This window comes from Anthonomus grandis, chromosome 10 (assembly GCF_022605725.1).
Source record: "Anthonomus grandis grandis chromosome 10, icAntGran1.3, whole genome shotgun sequence".
NCBI classification, from domain to species: domain Eukaryota; kingdom Metazoa; phylum Arthropoda; class Insecta; order Coleoptera; family Curculionidae; genus Anthonomus; species Anthonomus grandis.
In genome coordinates, this window is record NC_065555.1 from 22,138,745 (window position 1) to 22,156,990 (window position 18,246).

At 31.3% G+C, this 18,246-nt stretch overlaps 1 protein-coding gene and 1 long non-coding RNA gene across 3 annotated transcripts in view; both read left to right on the plus strand.

Annotated features, from left to right (window-relative positions):
• LOC126741189 (putative lipoyltransferase 2, mitochondrial) overlaps positions 1–18,246 on the plus strand; it is a 19,578-nt gene continuing 1,332 nt past the window's right edge. Inside the window, exons 1-2 of one of the 2 annotated variants that reach the window (XM_050447542.1) lie at positions 1–373; positions 434–648. In XM_050447542.1, coding sequence (XP_050303499.1) covers positions 151–373; positions 434–648 — 438 coding nt within the window. In that variant the 5' untranslated portion in view covers positions 1–150. The remainder of the gene's footprint in view (positions 374–433; positions 649–18,246) is intronic. The other variant, XM_050447541.1, reaches the window with a different exon arrangement.
• On the plus strand, positions 2,234–4,864 carry LOC126741192 (uncharacterized). Its single transcript, XR_007662136.1, has 2 exons — positions 2,234–3,084; positions 4,595–4,864. It is a non-coding gene; the product is annotated as an uncharacterized LOC126741192 (long non-coding RNA).

Sequence of the window (18,246 nt, forward strand, 5' to 3'; positions counted from 1 at the left end):
CTTCAGGTTATGTTTTGTGGTCTATGGCTTTGTTTTTGTTAAGCCAAAGAGCTAACCTTACATTATATTTGATAATAAATATTAAATAATATGTAAAAGTACTTTCTGTGCTAAATTTGTTTGTAGTATTGGCAGGAAAAAGGCACTTATATGGCTAGAAGCTTAGAAAGACTTGTAAGAACTTGGAATTTAGGCAAAATTAATTACACCAATGGTCTTAAGCTCCAGGAATATGTAGCTTCATTACATATACAAAATTCGGATCCTATTGTTAAAAATACTTTGTTGTGTTTGGAACATGATCCTGTTTATACAGTAGGACTTCGTACGAAAGACTATGGCTCAGATATAGAAAATAAGTTAAAAAAGACTGGTAAGACAAAACTACTTTCATTATCACATATATGTTTCTTTTAACTTCTTACCTTCTTAGGAGCAGATTTCCATAGAACAAATAGGGGAGGCCTAATAACATTTCATGGACCAGGACAGCTTGTTGTGTACCCCATTCTCAATTTAAAGGATTTTAAGCCGAGTATTCGATGGTATGTCTGCCATATCGAGAAGACCATTATTCATTTATGTAAAAAATTTGGCATAAAAGCCGAAACTTCGCCTGACACAGGAGTGTGGATTGGAAATAATAAGGTAAACAATTTTTTTTTAAATTGTTATAAAAAGATAATATTGTATTTATTTTTATGAAATAAAATGAAATATATCTTTATTAAGTAGGTACATCTAATATACATAAAAACAAAACTATACTAAATAAGTAACTTAACTAGGTAACAACAAAAAAAAATAAATAAAAAATAATAATAAGCACAATTTCACCCTCTTGAAAGAAAAACACACAAATAAATAAATTTCCACCAACCACATTAGTTTATTGCCCTAATTCGCCAATTTCCAAATTAATTTATATTATTCAAACTAATTTATATTATTCATATAATTCTGTAGAACAGTTTTAAGAGATTGTGATTCCTTTATTTCTGGAGGAAGACTATTATATTTTTGAAAACCCTTCAAAAAAAAAGAATTCATGGTACTTCTAAAATTTGCTATTGGAATAAAAATATCATCACTATTTCTTGTATTTCTTCACTATTTCTTCTACTAAAAAAGAACATTTTTTTTGCAATTTTCTTTTCAATGTAATCACAATGAGGGTTCTAGTCGACTTTAGGTATCTCCGAATTTTAAAATTTTTGAATATGAAATAGTAAGCTAATCTTCTTTGGACTATTTTAAGCAAAAAAAATTGGAGGATGAATAACATTTTCTTTAATAAAATAATAAAAATAAAAAAAATCATGACAATGTGTACCTATGTACTATATAAACTCGTTGTCGAATATTCACCGTAAGCGCTTTATGGCTTAATGGTATTGGGAGTGAACTATGAGCCGGTCGGTCTGGGTTCAGATTTCAACTGCGCCAGTTTTACTTTTTTTATTTTTTTTGCGACTAAGAATTTTGTAGTTTTGGAAAAATTATTTAATTTAAATGAAATTATACATAAAATATGACCAAAAAGACGAAATTGTTTATATAACATAAAAAAAAAAGATTTTATCTTTTCTTGTAATTAAGTCCCTTTATTGTCGTGTAAAAAAACATACCGAAGACACTCATAATGTATTATTTATTGTTTTGGTACTTTTTAGATTTCAATCCTAATTAAAAATAATATGAAATATGCCTATATTTAAAATTAAGTCTAAAGAATATTTATTTTTCATATAAATAACAAAAACAAAATTCCCTTCCACCTTCCTTCATTATTCTTTTTTATTGACGTTTGACATAACGTCATAACGCCACGAGGTGACAGCGTTGCCATACATGTTCTTTGATTAAATAATTTTTTATTTCTTCTATATGAATGTTTTTAGTGTTTTGGGCTCGGTTTAATTGCATTGGGTTGATTTTGGGTTGCGTTAGCACACGGGGGGCGTAAGCCCCCCGTGTGCCTCGGTGTTGGGTTGGGCTGGGATGACATGAGATGAGACGGGTTGGGATGGGATGGGATGGGATGGGATGGGATGGGATGGGATGGGTTGGGTTGGGTTGGGTTGGGTTGGGTTGGGTTGGGTTGGGTTGGGTTGGGTTGGATTGGGTTGGGATAAATTGTTTAAAGCTAGGATGTTGAGCACATGGGGGGGCGTAAGCCCCCCATGTGCTCGACATTTACGAGCCCTCTCTATATTTTTTCATATGAATAGAATCTCAAAATGCTAGAAAATATGGAAGCTACGAACCTTTGCATAAGGGAATGAATTTTTTGCTTGTGTACAAATGTGTGTAAAAGTAAAACCCATTCACTGTTATAGTGTAAAAACACTGCTAGCATTTTGGCAAATAGATTTAGATGTCTTTCATATTTTCTCTTATATAAGATATGCTTTTTAGATGTGCTTGTTGCTTATTACATATATACACAATTTGGCAACTGCAAGATCATATGTCAAAAGTTTGACAATGTAATTATCAATAGCAACGAGTTTCGATCATCAAATAGAGTAGAGTAGACCTCATTTTTGACATAATTTAATATTATTTTTTAGCGTCCTATGTGAATGATCCGCAAATTTTTTTCTCTTAATCTATTCTTTTCAAAGTACTCTTTATGCTCAAATTTTAAAATATTGCAAAATCGAAGATACTTAAAGTCGACAAGACCCCACAATGAGTTTTAAAGTTAAGCAAATTATCAAGTTGCAGACCCAAATATTTCATACATGTTACAAATTCAATTTGTTCATTGTTAATTAATAATTGAGGACTAATATCCACAATTTTCCAATATTTATACTTAGATGTAAATATTATTGCTTTAGTTTTTGCCACATTTAATTTTAACTTATTAATATTTAAATATAATGATATCTGTGACAATACCCCATTCATTTTATCTACTGCTCTGTTAAGACTTTTATCACTACATGCCAAAAATGTGTCATCATGTCATGTCATGTGTCAAATCAGCAAAAAGGTTTATAAATTCACAATTTACAAAAAGCCCAATATCATTCATATACAATATAAATAGAAAAGGTCCCAAAACACTTCCTTGAGGTACTCCCATATTGTTATTTAGTTCAGTAGACTCATTTCCATTAAACCTTACTCTCTGTTTTCGATTACTTAGATAGTCAACAAACCAGTTATAAACAATACCAGCAAAGCCATAGTTCTTTAATTTTTGCAATAATATGTCCCTATCAATAGTTTCAAAAGCTCTCCTTAAGTCCAAGAACACCCCAACCACATATTTATTATTATCAAGATCAGTTTTTATTTTAGATAAGGTCAATTGAAGGGCTGATTCGCATGAATGCCCACGACGAAAACCTGATTGATTAGTCATCAAAATTTCATTGCTTGTAATATGTTCCAAGATTTGATCATATACTGCCATTTCTATAACTTTTTCAATAGGAGGTAAAGTATTTATTGGTCTAAATTCACTGGCATTTATTGTATTATTGACCTTTGGAATTGGAATAATTGTGCTAGATTTTAGTTTTTCAGGGATTTCACCAGAGCTAAGAGATGTATTCAATAAATTCAATATAACATGACCAATAGTTTCAAATAAAGATATTAAATTTTTTGCATTTAGTATTTCATGTATTGAACATTTATTGTCAAGTTTATTAATTATTTTTTGAGCATCAGATAAAGTCAATAACTTAAATTTAGACATTTCGAAATTTAAATTGGCATCAATATTATTCTATTTCTGCTGGCTTGGTATACTTTCATTAATTTGTTCAATACTAGCAACAAAATAAAAATTAAATAATTTTGCAATTTCCGAGCTATCTGTAAAGACTGTCTGTTCACCCTCACCATTAAAGAAAATTGAATTTGGAACTTTAGAGACCCCTCCATTAATTACACTCTTCAATTTCCTCCACATTTCTTTGGGATTACCCTTAAACATGTCTATCTTCTCAAAATAGTAATGTTCTTTCTTCAATCTCAAAAGATTAACAACATTATTCCTATGAGCTTTGAATTCCTGCCATTTATTTGGTCTTTCAATATCATTTGAATTTATAAAAATTTTTTATGCCTTGTCACGAATTTTAATTTTATCAAAAACCTCATTATCAAACCAAGGCAAATTAGATTTGTATTTGCAATTCTTGATAGGAGCAATGTCATTAATCACCTTATAACAATTTTCCAATAATTTCGTTAAAAATAACTTCAACATTGACAGAGTTCAAATTCCAATTACATTCAAACAATTTTAACCCTATAATGCTAAGATTTTTCTCACTTATATTTCTATACTTTTTGACCTGTTCATGTACACATAATTTATTGCAGAGGTTAACACTAATAACAGAATGGTCAGTAATTTTTGGAGTATCATGCACCTCCACCAATAAGTTATTTTGATTTGTGAGCACATAATCAACCAAGGTAGCACTAATATCCGTTATTCTAGTTGGTACAGTGATCAAATGACTCACTCCATAGGATGTAAACAAATTTTTCAACTTAATACTATAAAAGCTGTTATTAAGAAAATTAACATTGAAATCACCCATTAAAACGCATTTATTATTTTTAGAAAGTACAGAATCACATATATCTTCAAATCCCTCAATGAACTGTGAATCTGAGCTTGATGGAGAATGATATATGCAGCCAATAACCCAGACAAGAGATCCTAAATTCACCTTAATAAATTTACACCAAAAGTTATCCTTTAGCTCAATTTTTTTAATGTTTGAAAATGTATAGTTATCATTAATGTAAATCAAAACACCACCTGTATGTCTGCTGTTTGAGTCACACCTAACACATGTATACTTTTCAATATACAATTCGCTATCATCAATGTCTGTGGTTGTCCGCGTTTCACTTAGCAAGATAACTTTTGGATTAAAAGACGCAATGCTCTGTCGTATTTGAATATATTTTTTAAATTACTCTGTGCATTAAGGTAAATTATGTCTGAGGAAAAAAGTATATTAGATGTTACTGCCAGTTTTTTTGATTTTCTTTTTTGTTCACAATAAATGGTTTATTGTTGACAAATTTAATTATTTTGTTAGTTTGACCACCTTCAATAAGCTTTTGTAACTCTGTCTTGATACTTTTATAGTAGTCCCTTTGCATAATTGTTTGGTCACTATTTATCCGAACACCCGGAATGTTTATATGATTCCTATTTTTTAGCACACTTTTTGCATCTTCCTCTGACTCCAAAATAACTTTAATTGGACGAATCCTATCTGCCGCAAATTTACCAAGTCGAAAATTTCTCACACCATCCTTGTTAAAATTAAAATTCTTCAATATGTCCCTGATTGTGTTGCTATCCTCAAGATTCTGTTCTGTCTGAGTTTTTGCTTTTGACTCATTTACTTTATAAATTATAATATTTTTCGCCCTATTCTTTCTTACCAACATCTCGTTTATTAAATTTTCTTGATTGTTTTTATTATGGTCAGAAATGGAATCCATTTCACACCTCCCAGAACTAGAAGACATATGACTTTGACTTCTGATGCAGATATGTTTCCGCAAGTCTTACAGATAATCCTTTTGCATATATCGCAAGGAAAACCAAAAAGTTCAAATTTGCTTTCTTTAAAAACACATCGCTCTTTACATTTAAAACAATCTGTGTTTCCTCCCATATCTGTATATATTAAATAGTAAAATCGGCAAAAATACTACCACAACTAAAGTGTAAATACAACGATGGAAAATAACGTTAACGTGTGATTTCGCACACTCTGAAAACTCCTAAATATCACCGACCGCCATTGAATATTTAAACAAAGAATACTGCTTGCATTCCAAACCTTTATAGCCTGGAGTATTGTTTGGCTATTGTTTTCATTATTTTTTGAAATTATATGATATTTGATTAGAAAGACATATCGCGAGGTGGATTAGGAAGTAGGAAAAATTATTACGCGTATTTTAAGACACAACACAACTGTACTGTCCAAAATTAACCACTTAAAAATATAAAAAAAAATCGTGCCGCGTAAATAAAACACGTCCGTTAAAAGCAGATTTATTACTTATTTTCAAAGGTACATTTTTTAAATTTCCTTGACTAATCTTTATGAGTTTATTAATGTTACTTTGTATCTAATTTTCTTATTTTAAGCATAATAATCTAATATAATTGGGTCTGATAATCCAAAAATAAGAAAAAAATTATCTGTTTTGCTCTTATGGTATTAGCAAATTCAATTGATACTGGTGTTAACTGGTGTGATACGTGGGTTAAAAATGTCTACCATGTTATTATTGAAGTCTATCTAAGATATGAAATTGTCTTCTGGAGTGTGTGCTCTCAGTAATTATTTAACTTTAATAATTGATTTTTTTTAAATATTAATATTTTAGAAAAAAATTAAATTGACTTTAGAACTTCTAAATGCTATTAATAAAAACATGTAATTGTAAGCTGTTGCTCATGTATTGATAACTGTCTTACAAATGTAGCAAGGGAATAACTTTTCTATGATTGATGAAAACCTCTCAGATCATATGTAGCACCCAAATTTCAAAACACATAATCAAGTAATCCACATATCGGTGGAATCGGATGGTGTGTTTCCATATGTAGCTATCTACAAAATGCTTTATATTTAGGAAACACAAAATAAAGTTTAATAGGCTGTATCAAATCAAATCTATAAAAAAACACATTTTAAAAAAACTCATCTTTTTATTTATATATTTTTTATTAGAAATAAAATTTAAAAAAAAATTCTTATAATGACCCAGATTTTCAAAAAACATAAATAATAACTAATTTAAACAGGAAAAATGCAGATAGCCATATTTGGCACATAATACTTTCTCAAAGTTGTAGTGATGCGAAAAGCTATAAACTTAAAGAACTAATTCTAAACATAATAATGAAAGATAAAAATAATTATTAATAACATTATTGTAAGAAAAAGTCTTCGCCCTTAGGGTCATTTACATCTAGAACCACCATTTCATCCTCATCAATGGTTTCGTCACTACTTAGCAAACTTGTAAAAAAGAGCCGGCAGTCATCTGGGACACTTCCAGAATTGCAAATTCCTTTTAAATGTTTCAGCTTTAATGCTGAAATTTTCCTCTTTTCCTCGTGTAAGGGTTTGAGACATTTTTCCATGGAAGCAACTGTCACTCATCTTCCTCTGTGTGGAAGAATCATTATACTGCGAAAATCTTCATCAAAATCTGTTTTAATTTTCATTGTAAAAGGGAATGCCTTTTCATACCTAATCCACTTAATATGATGCCAACTAACCACATTCCCATCTTGATCCTTGTTTCGGTTGATCATAATTAGCTTTGCCAGGGTTTTCCAGTCAACAAAAGCTATGTCTTTTTTTTGAAAAACTTCGTACTTAGGGTAATTTTTTTTGCATTCCGAGCAGACAAGACTTTTGAGGTGGTGGAATAAACAAGATGCTACTTCGCATGGGCCACATGAACCTTTTACTTCAGACCACATGTAGCATTTTCCAAAATTATCTCCACATTTAAAAATAGTGAAATTGTATGTGGCTAACTTCGTCTTGTAAAAAAGAATGGGGTTAGTGGGATCTGTTGGCTCATACAATACTTGTTGCAAATCAAAGTTGGCGGAATTTATTTCTTTAGGATTTTCCTTTGCTGCATCCTTATCCAAATTTTTTTCCTGTCTGGCTCTTTCTTTATTTTTAATGTGATCTTCATAGTTTTGCAGCAAATTTACTTTGATTTCCGTGTTAGCAGATTCATACGTTGTACATGTTGGACATTGATCCTTTCGAGGCTTATGGAATGATAGATTAAAATGAGAATTAAAAATATGGCGATAGAATGACTCCTTTAAACATTCCATATTTTCTTTGGCACAATCTTCTTGGTATAACCTGTGTATCTGCTTTAGGTTCAATTTTGGATCCAAGTACATTTTTTTTGAGTCTTTCCTGCAGTAATGAGAAGAGACTGTAGGAAATTTCTGAATATGTTGTTTTAAAAAATGTACTGCATCTTCTGATATTTTAGAGGTACCATAACCGCCTCTCTTATCTTCTTCTGTGGTGTTACATTAATATTTTTTTGCCTCGACTCATTTTGCACGAAAAAAGTTTACACACGAACGCAATGCTTATCAAAACACAACTGACCGCTTAAAAAAACGAATTAAAAAACGTAAATGAAGCGTTCTAAATCAGCCGACACGTCCAAACAAGTAGCTAACTGCAAAGCGCGCCAAAATTTTACTTAAAATAATTATTTCCAAAACAGGCTATGTGATTTTGGAGAGATATGGAATTCACAAAAATATATTTTCACAGTTCCAAAAGTAGCTATGTGATTTTAAACATATTTGGACCTCATAAAATAATTTGAAGAGTAGATAGACACTTTTCAAATTGCCAATTTTGGCGCCAAATTTAAATTTATCGATATAGCCCCTTTTGGAACTATTAGAAATCCTTATTTTCAAGAAGGCTATGTAAATAGCTCAAAAATACAATTTTTGAAGACATTTGGAACCAAACCATCGATATGGATTATAAAAACCTTAGAAATTGGTTTAAACCAGTGTATTAAAATGATTTGTCCCTTCAATTGAATTTTGTATGTGGACAATACCATATTTTATGCTTTAAGATCGTGTGGATTTTCGATCCCATGTGGACTTTGAGACCTTCTTGGGTATGCTGATCACTGGTGGCCAAAAAGTAGTTTAGTGGAAATTCATTGTTATTAAATATAGAAAAAAACCTTTAACATTCAATTTTCATCGAGGCATACATGGAAATGTTTTACAGTGTCTGCGCTTTTTATTTTTCAAGGTTTTAGTTTATGGATAAACAACTGGAAATTAAATAATTATTAAATAAATTGCTTTGTTTAGACCTATTTTCCAGTGCTAATTAATTGTGTTTATATTTTACTTATGTTATGCCTTTAACACCTTAGGCTATGTTTTTAGGTTAAAAATTTCAATGTTTTGGCCTGTTCAATTAGGCTTTTCTTTTTTTCATTGTGATAATGCTTATACTGTAAAGTTGTAATTAAGGCAAATAAAAGTTGTTTTTATCTGTATAGAGCATTCCTTTATACAGGGTGGTCCAGTTTAAACGTCATTAATTTTAATATATGATAGAGAATTTAATAAGAAATAGTCTTTCATTATAAAATTTTTCTCAGAAATGTTTAATAACAAAGATACAGGGTGTTAAATTTAAGAATAATTATTTGTTTATTTATCATAATGTTTAAACTACCAGCTCAATTTTAATTAAATTTCGCATGCAGGTTATTGTAGTGAATTATCAATTACTGATAAAGCTAGCTTTTAAAAAAAATTCCAGTGTAACATACGGAGGGACTTGGTTCTTTTTTGTCTCAAATCTGCGAGTTGATAGGAATATTGGAGGAATATTTTTTTATAAGGAGTCAACTGTTAGATTCTCCATTTAATTTGAAAAGAAAAGTTACTCTTGCAAAATTATGATTTAACACACTGTTTTTAAAATATTTTACTTTAATTGTTCAGAAATACCTGCCAAAATGTTGCTAAAATCTATAAAAAAATGGAAATTGGGCTTGAATTTGTAAAAAAGTTGAATATAAAAGATGATCAAAAGTTACCTTAAGTAATTATTTTATTTGAAAGGTTTAATTTAAGATTCACTCCTAATTTTCTTTTTTTTTACGTTTTTACAGCATTTTAACTGGCGTTTCTGTACAATTAAACTAAGATATTTTAAAAAATTTCAGTATGTATATTTGATTTTTACGTTTTGTGCACCAATTTATTTTTTTTTATTCAAATTTAATTATTAGAGAAAAACTAGCTAATTTATTTATCTAATAGTTAAATCACTGATCTAAGAGGTACAAACCATCCTCAAAAATATGTAATAAAATGTACATAGTACATCTAATTTAAGAACAAATTTTATTTACTTTTTTTAATTTTTTTCAATGTAGAATTATCGAAATATTTTCAATATCTTTCCCAAACTTATTCTTTAATTAAGTAGGGTCCAATAATACCTAAATGGTAAGATATGGCGCACCATACGTTGACTTTTTGAAAATATTGCCTCTTTCCATGGATTACAAAGTTTGGCGTTTCATTGGACCAAAATCGACAATTTTGGGATGATGTTACACCATTTGTCGTGAAAGTAGATTTGTCCAAGAATATGACGAAAAAGATTATACACAAGATATAGATAAAAAGATTGACATATTTAATAGGAATATATTATTTTTAATAAATAAACATGCTCCGCTATTATCCAAAAAGGTAAAAGAAAAACCGTTTACGCCGTAGGTTACAAATAATATCAAATTTTTTATGAAAGAAAGAGATAGGTAAGGCTCATCGTAGATATTTAAAACAAAAAACTGAAGCACACCTCCAGTACTATAGGCAATTAAGGAATTTCACTAAGCATGCTGTTGCGAGGGAAAAAATCACCTATTTCAACACAATGTCACAAAAGCATGGAAGAGAATTTTGGAATGATGCAAGGAAATTAAACCTTGGCTGTAAGAGGAATTCTGGCTTACCAGACAAGTTTTTAAATGCAACTGCTCTTAGGAACTATTTTTTCAGGTTTAAATACTACAGCTGATACAACTTCAAATGAAAAACTTAACATTTTTAAAGCTAACAGGCATTTTAACACAAGGTCTTACCTAAATTTTACACAATTGGATGAGCCAACATTAATTAAAATCATTAAAACAATACACTGTAACGCAATAGGTGAAGACTCCATAGGCTTAAAAGATCTAGAAATGTGCCTACCATATCTTACAAAACCATTATTAAGTATTTTAAATAGCTGCTTATTACAAAATTTTTATCCTACAATTTGGGATAAAGCTATTTTGAAACCTCTAGCAAAGGTAGCTGATCCAAAAGGGTTTAAAGGTTTAAAGACCTTAGACCCTTTAGTATGCTGCCTCTGGTATTCAAAATTTTAGAAAGGTTCGTGCACCAACAAATATGCAGCTTTGTTGATTTTTATGATATTATCCCGGACTGCCAATCGGGTTTTAGAAAGAACTTTAGCACTACCACGAGTCTAGTACACCTTCTTAATAACTGTAGGATAAATGAGGAAAAAAAGGAAATAACATGTCTTGGATTATTGGATTTTAGTAGCGCTTTCGATACTTTAAACCACGAAATGTTATTAGCAAAGCTTTATTATTTTGGTTTTTCGAATAACGCGATTGATTTCTTAAAGTCATATCTTAATAATAGAGCGAATTGCGTAGTAAGAAACAAGGCTTCTACAACTGAAAAATCAAGTTATTATCCTGTATCTACCGGTGTTCCCCAGGGTTCTATTTTGGGGCCGTTGCTTTTTTCATTGTATGTTGCAGATATGAAATCCTGCATAAAGTACTGAATGTTACAACAATATGCTGACGATTCCCAGCTGTATACTTCATTTTCACGTGAAACTCTATACCCATAATAGAAGAACAATTTAATAAGGATTTAGAAAATATAGATAACTTTTCCTGCGACCATAATTTGAAATTAAATTCGTCTAAATCATGTGTAATTTTTCTGGGTGGTGGAAAGAACGGCCTTAATGCAGCAACAACTTTAAATGCAAAGATTCGTAATGAGCAGCTACCAGTAGTACGAGAGGTCAAAAACTTAGGAGTATATCTTAATAGCAGTATTTCATTTCAAACACATATAAAGAATAAGGTCAAAATTGCATACATGCGCTTAAGAAAACTTTACGGCTTAAAAAATCATTTACCTCCTAAAACTAAATATTTTTTATGTAACACACGTGTTTTATCCTTATTTGATTATTGTGATGTGGTATATTCGGATTCATTGACTGAAGACTCCGCTTACTCAATACAAAAACTTCAGAATTGTTGTATGCGTTTTTCTTACAAAATTTCATTTAGAAGTCACATTTCTCCTTATTTAAACAATAACTTAATTCTAAATATGAAAAATCGTAGAAAATATCACATGAATTCTTTCATGTATAAAGTTATAAAAACTAGGGAGCCATTATATTTAGCTAACAATTTTACAAATTTTCATGAGCTTAACACTAGATTTATACATTTATTTAGAATACCACAACATAGCAAATTTTCAAAAATCTTTTGTTTTTGTCACCTCTCAACTTTGGAATAGACTTTTAGACCGGCTAATTGCAAAAGTTTTCCGTTTACTGCATTTAAAACATATATTCGTAATAAACTGCTTGATTCTCAAAAAACAATACTTAATCTATAATAAAAATTAAAAGAGCTGAGCCGCTCGATCTTCTATTGCCGTCTAGTTATTATTGTTATAAATATTAATTAATTTTCCTTTCCTGCATATCCAGAACCCCCGCCTGCTTCGCCTTACTTAAATACTTAGATATGAAACTCTTGTTTACTTTATTACTCTTACAAAATTTGTTTTGAATTTGAATATTATTTTTTTAAATGAAAATCCCTGTTCTTTAAAATTGTATTGTCTAACCAAGCCGAAAATAATAAACGGCGCGCTTCATCTCCCTCTTAAAGTATACAAGTACCTTGGTTTGAATGCTTTAATATTGCTGGCATGATAAATTCTTTGTAATTCAGATGTGCTTTTGTTCAGCACCGCCGACCTAGCTCTCAATGACATCCGAGAGTTCTCAGCAATTGACTCCAAAGTAAGGATTGTAGCACCATCGTTGTCATCGTATCTCTTTTTCTGCTTTTTTTTTTCTTCTCAACACTACCCGTGGCCTCAAAAGGTTTAACTAGTACTTCGACTTGCGGATATTTTTCACGAAAAAGATTCAAAACGTACTTTAACTACATACTATTTTCACTACCATAAGGTTGCACAATGAAAATTTTCTGCTCAAAATTTAAAATTTTTATGTAAATTCTGATAATATTATTAGTAACTTTCATAAACTTTACAATAAGATAATGACATAAGTACGTTTTTTGTACATAACTTTGACAGTGATAATGTTTTATAGTAACTGCCACATTTACTTGAGAATGTTTACATTTTAAAAAGTTGGACAAAAACTCGAAAAAAACTCGTAATCTCAAGCAGGGCAGGATGCCAAACGGTCAAGTTTCAACCCATTCATTTTTACATATAAATTCGCTCATCCTGGGACACACTGTGTACAAAAAAAATTAATTTTACACTTACATCACTCATTATTGTAAGAAAGAAAGAAAGAAAATGTGCTATATTACGTAAGAATAGTCTTGTGTACAAGCATCCTACAAGCTAAAAAAAACAAAACAAAAATACAATTTCAAAAATTGACAAAACAATGAACAAAATTAAACACAAGAAGACAAAACTCTTTAAACATACTTGAATTAAAGATAACTAAATAAAACAATCAATTACTAAATAAAGGTAAACTTGTTGACAAAACTAGAGAGGAAAAAGGGAAAAAAAAACTTTCCAACATGTCCAAGGTTAAAACCTATCATTAAAAAAGTCATCCAGGTTATAATATGCCTTAACCAATAAAAGCGTCTTTAATTCTCTTTTAAATTTCTTAACATCCGATATATGTCTAACACATAGAGGAACATGATTGTAAATTTTTTTACTTATGTAAATTAATGAGTTTTTGGTAAGGGAAGACGTAGGAATAGGTAGGGGAACATCATTTACACGACGAGTCAAATGGCCAGTGTCAGAGAGTAGTTTGGGAATTTTGTGAATGAGAGCAGCTGTTTCTAAGATAAAGAGTGAAAAAAGAGATTTTTTCAGAAATGAAGAGGAGTTTGCAAGAATCTCTTAACTTAGCAGAACACAGGTATATAACTGCTTTTTTTTGAATAACAAAGACAATGTTAAGTAGACCCTTATTGGTTAAACCCCAAAAAGGCAAGCCATACCGAATATGAGATTCAATAAGTGAAAAGTACACTGAACGTGCAACCACCCCTCCCAGCTCTTGTTTTGCCATTCTTACTGCAAAACATCCCGAAGATAATTTCCCAGCTAAATGTAAAATATGATCTTCAAACCGAAGGCGACCATTAATGGTAATTCCTAGGAACTTGCAGCACTCTTTATTCTGCAAAAGGGAATTTTCGTCAAACATCAGACCCTGAACATCGCACTTAAACCCCATAATAGACGTCTTTCTTACATTAAACACGAGCCTGTTGGAACCACACCACCCTGATAAAATCTGAAGGTCTTCAAGGATACAAGTCTTAATATAATCAGAATTTTTATGGCTCCATAGTATGGTGGTATCATCTTGCCTTTCAGTTTCAATGAACTCAAGTCATCAACATACAGTAAAAATAACAGTGGTCCCAACACTGAACCCTGGGGAACGCCGCATTTCAGGGATCTAGAAGCAGATAAACGCCCTGATACTGTAACCTTCTGAGTACGATTTGATAGATAGGACTCAAGCCATCGCAACGCTACGCCCCTAAAACCAGATTTATCGAGCTTAGATAACAGTATTCCATGATCCACACAGTCAAATACTTTGGATAGATCACAAAACTCTGCCGCCGATGACTCTCCAGAATTCAAGGACACATAGACGCTGTCCAAAAAGCTAAAAACAGCATCATGAGTCCCTTTACCGGCTTGAAATCCAAACTGATTTGCAGACAAAATGTCATTATGATGTAAAAAGGCCAAAATTCTGCTTTTTGCAAGTTTTTCAACTATCTTAGAGAGGGTAGACAAAATAGAAATGGGACGGAAATTACAAGGCTGATCCAAATCTCCACCCTTATGAAGAGGGATAACCACTGCCTCTTTTAAACATGGAGGAAAAATGCTATTATGTAAAGAATTGTTTATGGCAGAAACTAAAGCATTTAAGGCTGAATCAGGCAAAAAGAGTAACAACCTCGAAGATATCCCATCAGCTCCAGATGATTTATGGTTTTTTAGGCGTTTGATTTCATTTTTTACTTCGGTAAGATCGACAGGATGAAAGAAAAATGAATGCTCAACCGACACTTGTTGAAGATAGTGTAAGGGATCAATGTTACTACGAATGCCCTTGAGCAAGATATTAGGTATATCACAATAATAGTCGTTTAAAAGGTCAGGTCTTAACTCCGGTTCAGATACTTTCCTATGGCAATGCCTAAAATCATTAATAATCGACCAACACTCTCTTTGCCTATTTGATGACATATTTAAGCGATCCCTATAATAATTAGATTTTGCTGCTTTAATTGTCTTTCTGTACAGACTACGGTATTTCTGATGATATACAAGGATATTTTCATTTGTGGTATATTTGCACAATTTAGTCAAAAAACGGAAGTTTTTAGCTGAAATTCTAAGGCCTCTTGTAACCCATGGTTTTCGTTTCTTAGTTTGAAGCCTCATTTTAGGAAAGCACTGATTGATCTTATCACACAGAACTTGAAAAAATAAAGTAAGTGGGTCAGAAGCCGTTTCAAGTGCATTCCAATTTACCGAAGCTGTAGCAGCAGAAAAAGCATTGAAATTTCTCCTGCTGAAAATTCTTCCCATATAATGAGATGAAGATGATACAGTATTATATGGCATTTTAGCAAGAATAGCTTCATGGTCGGAAATACCAGATGGGAGTACTGTGCATAAAACGTCATCAAAATTTGTACAGAAATAGTCAATTGTAGTTGCAGATGAAGAAGTTATTCGTGTGGGAGAAAGAACGTGCATTTTCAAGTCGTAAGAATTTAAAATACTTAAAAGAGAAGTACGTGGCAAGGTTTCATCAGTGTAGTTGATATTAAAGTCACCAGTCAATATAACCTTAGAGTGTAGGGACAACTGGGATAAAAGAGAATCAAGTTTGTCCAGAAACATAGCAATATCTCCTGTAGGTGGCCTATAAACACAAAGAATATATAAATTAAAACGCTTACAAAAAGAAAGAGAGAATTCAAAAATATTCTCTAACAGAAGATTATCATACTTATCAATATTACAAAAAATCGTTTCAATTGTATGCCTAGCCAAGATTATGGTTCCTCCATGTATAGATTGTTGACGACAAAAATTTGATATAGGAACATAATCAGATATTAAAAAACATTCACTAGGCCTCAACCAGTGCTCAGTCAGAAGTACAATATCAGGAAAATTACATGTGTCCAGCAAAAGATGAAGCTCATCCATCTTGTTTCTTAGGGATTGTATATTAAGAATAAAGATACTTAAGCTTTTCGAAGAGCTAATTTTAATTTTACTAGTAGAATATGAACATGAATGAGATTCAACCTTCGTGGACATGTCTATAACAAAGAAGAATGCAATTCACGATCAGTAATCAGTTCAGACTCATTAATTTGATGATTCAAAGACAATTTATTCGATGAAATATTAATTTTAAAATATTTGAAAATATGTGCGTGTAATAATGATGCCAAGTCTGAACCAAAGTTACTGGCGTGATTAGACTCTAAAATCCCATACAGATTAATATTATTTGCATGAAAAGTACAATAAAAGGCCTTATTACTATTATAGATAACATTATGGTTTAAATAAGTATAAGGGCTTGTTATCACTAAAGTGTTTGTATCAACATGATTTTGAATTAAATTTTTTAAAACATCAGATGAAGAACAAATTCCATTTAACATTACTATTAAAAAATCTTCTTTCGTAAAGTCCTTAACTAAATTTGATGCTGTCCTAATCACTTCACTGCTTGAACTGCCCGGCTTCAGGAAACACTGAAACACCTTGTAGTAAGCTTCAAACTTTAAACGTAAATGTTTTAGGAATACTCTGCTACAATTTCCACCAACAAAGAGAAGCCGAGGTCGACTATCGTCAGGTGTATTTGGCCTAGTTGGTAGCTGTGTTGGAGAATTAATAACAACAGATTTAGATCTGTAACTGTTCCTTCAATGCAAAAATGTCGGAATAACAGGTATCTTTTTCAACTTCCAACACCTTTACGGAGTCTAAAATCTTCTTATTTAAGTTAGTTAAGTCGTTTACGTCTTTTTGTACCAAGTTTATTTCAGTCTTATAGGTTGAAGACTCATTTTCTAATGTTTTTATCGTTACAATTAAATTTTTATTTAGGATATTTAGCTCGCTAATTTGTGAATTGAACTTAAGACTTGCCCTTTCACTTACTTCCAGTAATGCCAACAATTCACCTTCTTTAATTTTTAAGTTTTCCAATTCAACTTTAAGTTTTTCATTCCGTTTATGCAGATTTTCCAGGGATGAGGAAAACTTCTTTTCGGCCTCCGACACTTCATCTTCAAAAACCATGCTGTTTCTTCTCATTCTCTCTATATGTCTATCCTTCTCTTTCAATTCTGTCAACAAACAAGTAACTTATAATTTATTGCATTAAATTAACATAATCGTCTTGACACAACAACCAAATTGAAACGTCAAACGAAAACTATTGTAATCAGCCTGAAATGGCATCATGGAGGCAGACGATAGAGACGATGGCGCGAGAGAGTGAGACATAGAGAAAGTCTGAGAAGGAAAGAGAGATGCCAAGTAGTAAATACAATTCTCAGTAGCGGTACGCTCCACGCTGTATTTATGGTTTTAGCTACATTGCCCCATGAAAATCGTCAGATATAATTTTTCCGTAATTATTAAAGGATTTCCTTCAAAATAGAAAAAAAATCAATCACGCTCGAGTATTTCAAGGTTAAGTTTTTTTTACAACTTTGTGACTCGCCCATTTCCTTACGCCACGCTCAAATCGTCAGGTTACTGAAATATATACTCATCTTCATATACTTAAGTCACCATGTCTTAATCTGACGCGCTCGAGTTTTTCTGATGATCGATTTTTTTTACTAATCTGACTGACTGCTGTCAACGCACGCCTCTATAGTAAGGATCCATATATGGTAGGGCTACATTATTTTGACACTTCAAAAAAAATTGAGGAATTAAGTTATAAAAAGCAATTATTTTGATAACTAATTTTGTACATGCTGAACGTATAGGTTCATTCTCAGCCAGCTAATTTGTACGCAATGTAATTATTTTCATTTTTTGTTTCATACATTTTTCTGTAAGACTGATGGTTTAGCTAGAATGGCAAATTCCGTAAACGAGTTCTTAAAAAAAATATATGGAATGATTATCCACATTTTTAAACTTTATTTCTTCATTTTTAATCCTCGTCGACTGCTATAACCTGCTAACCACTGACAAAAAACAACGGTTACATGGATTTTTTTTACTAACTATTTACAAACTATTGTGGATTAACTGTAATAATA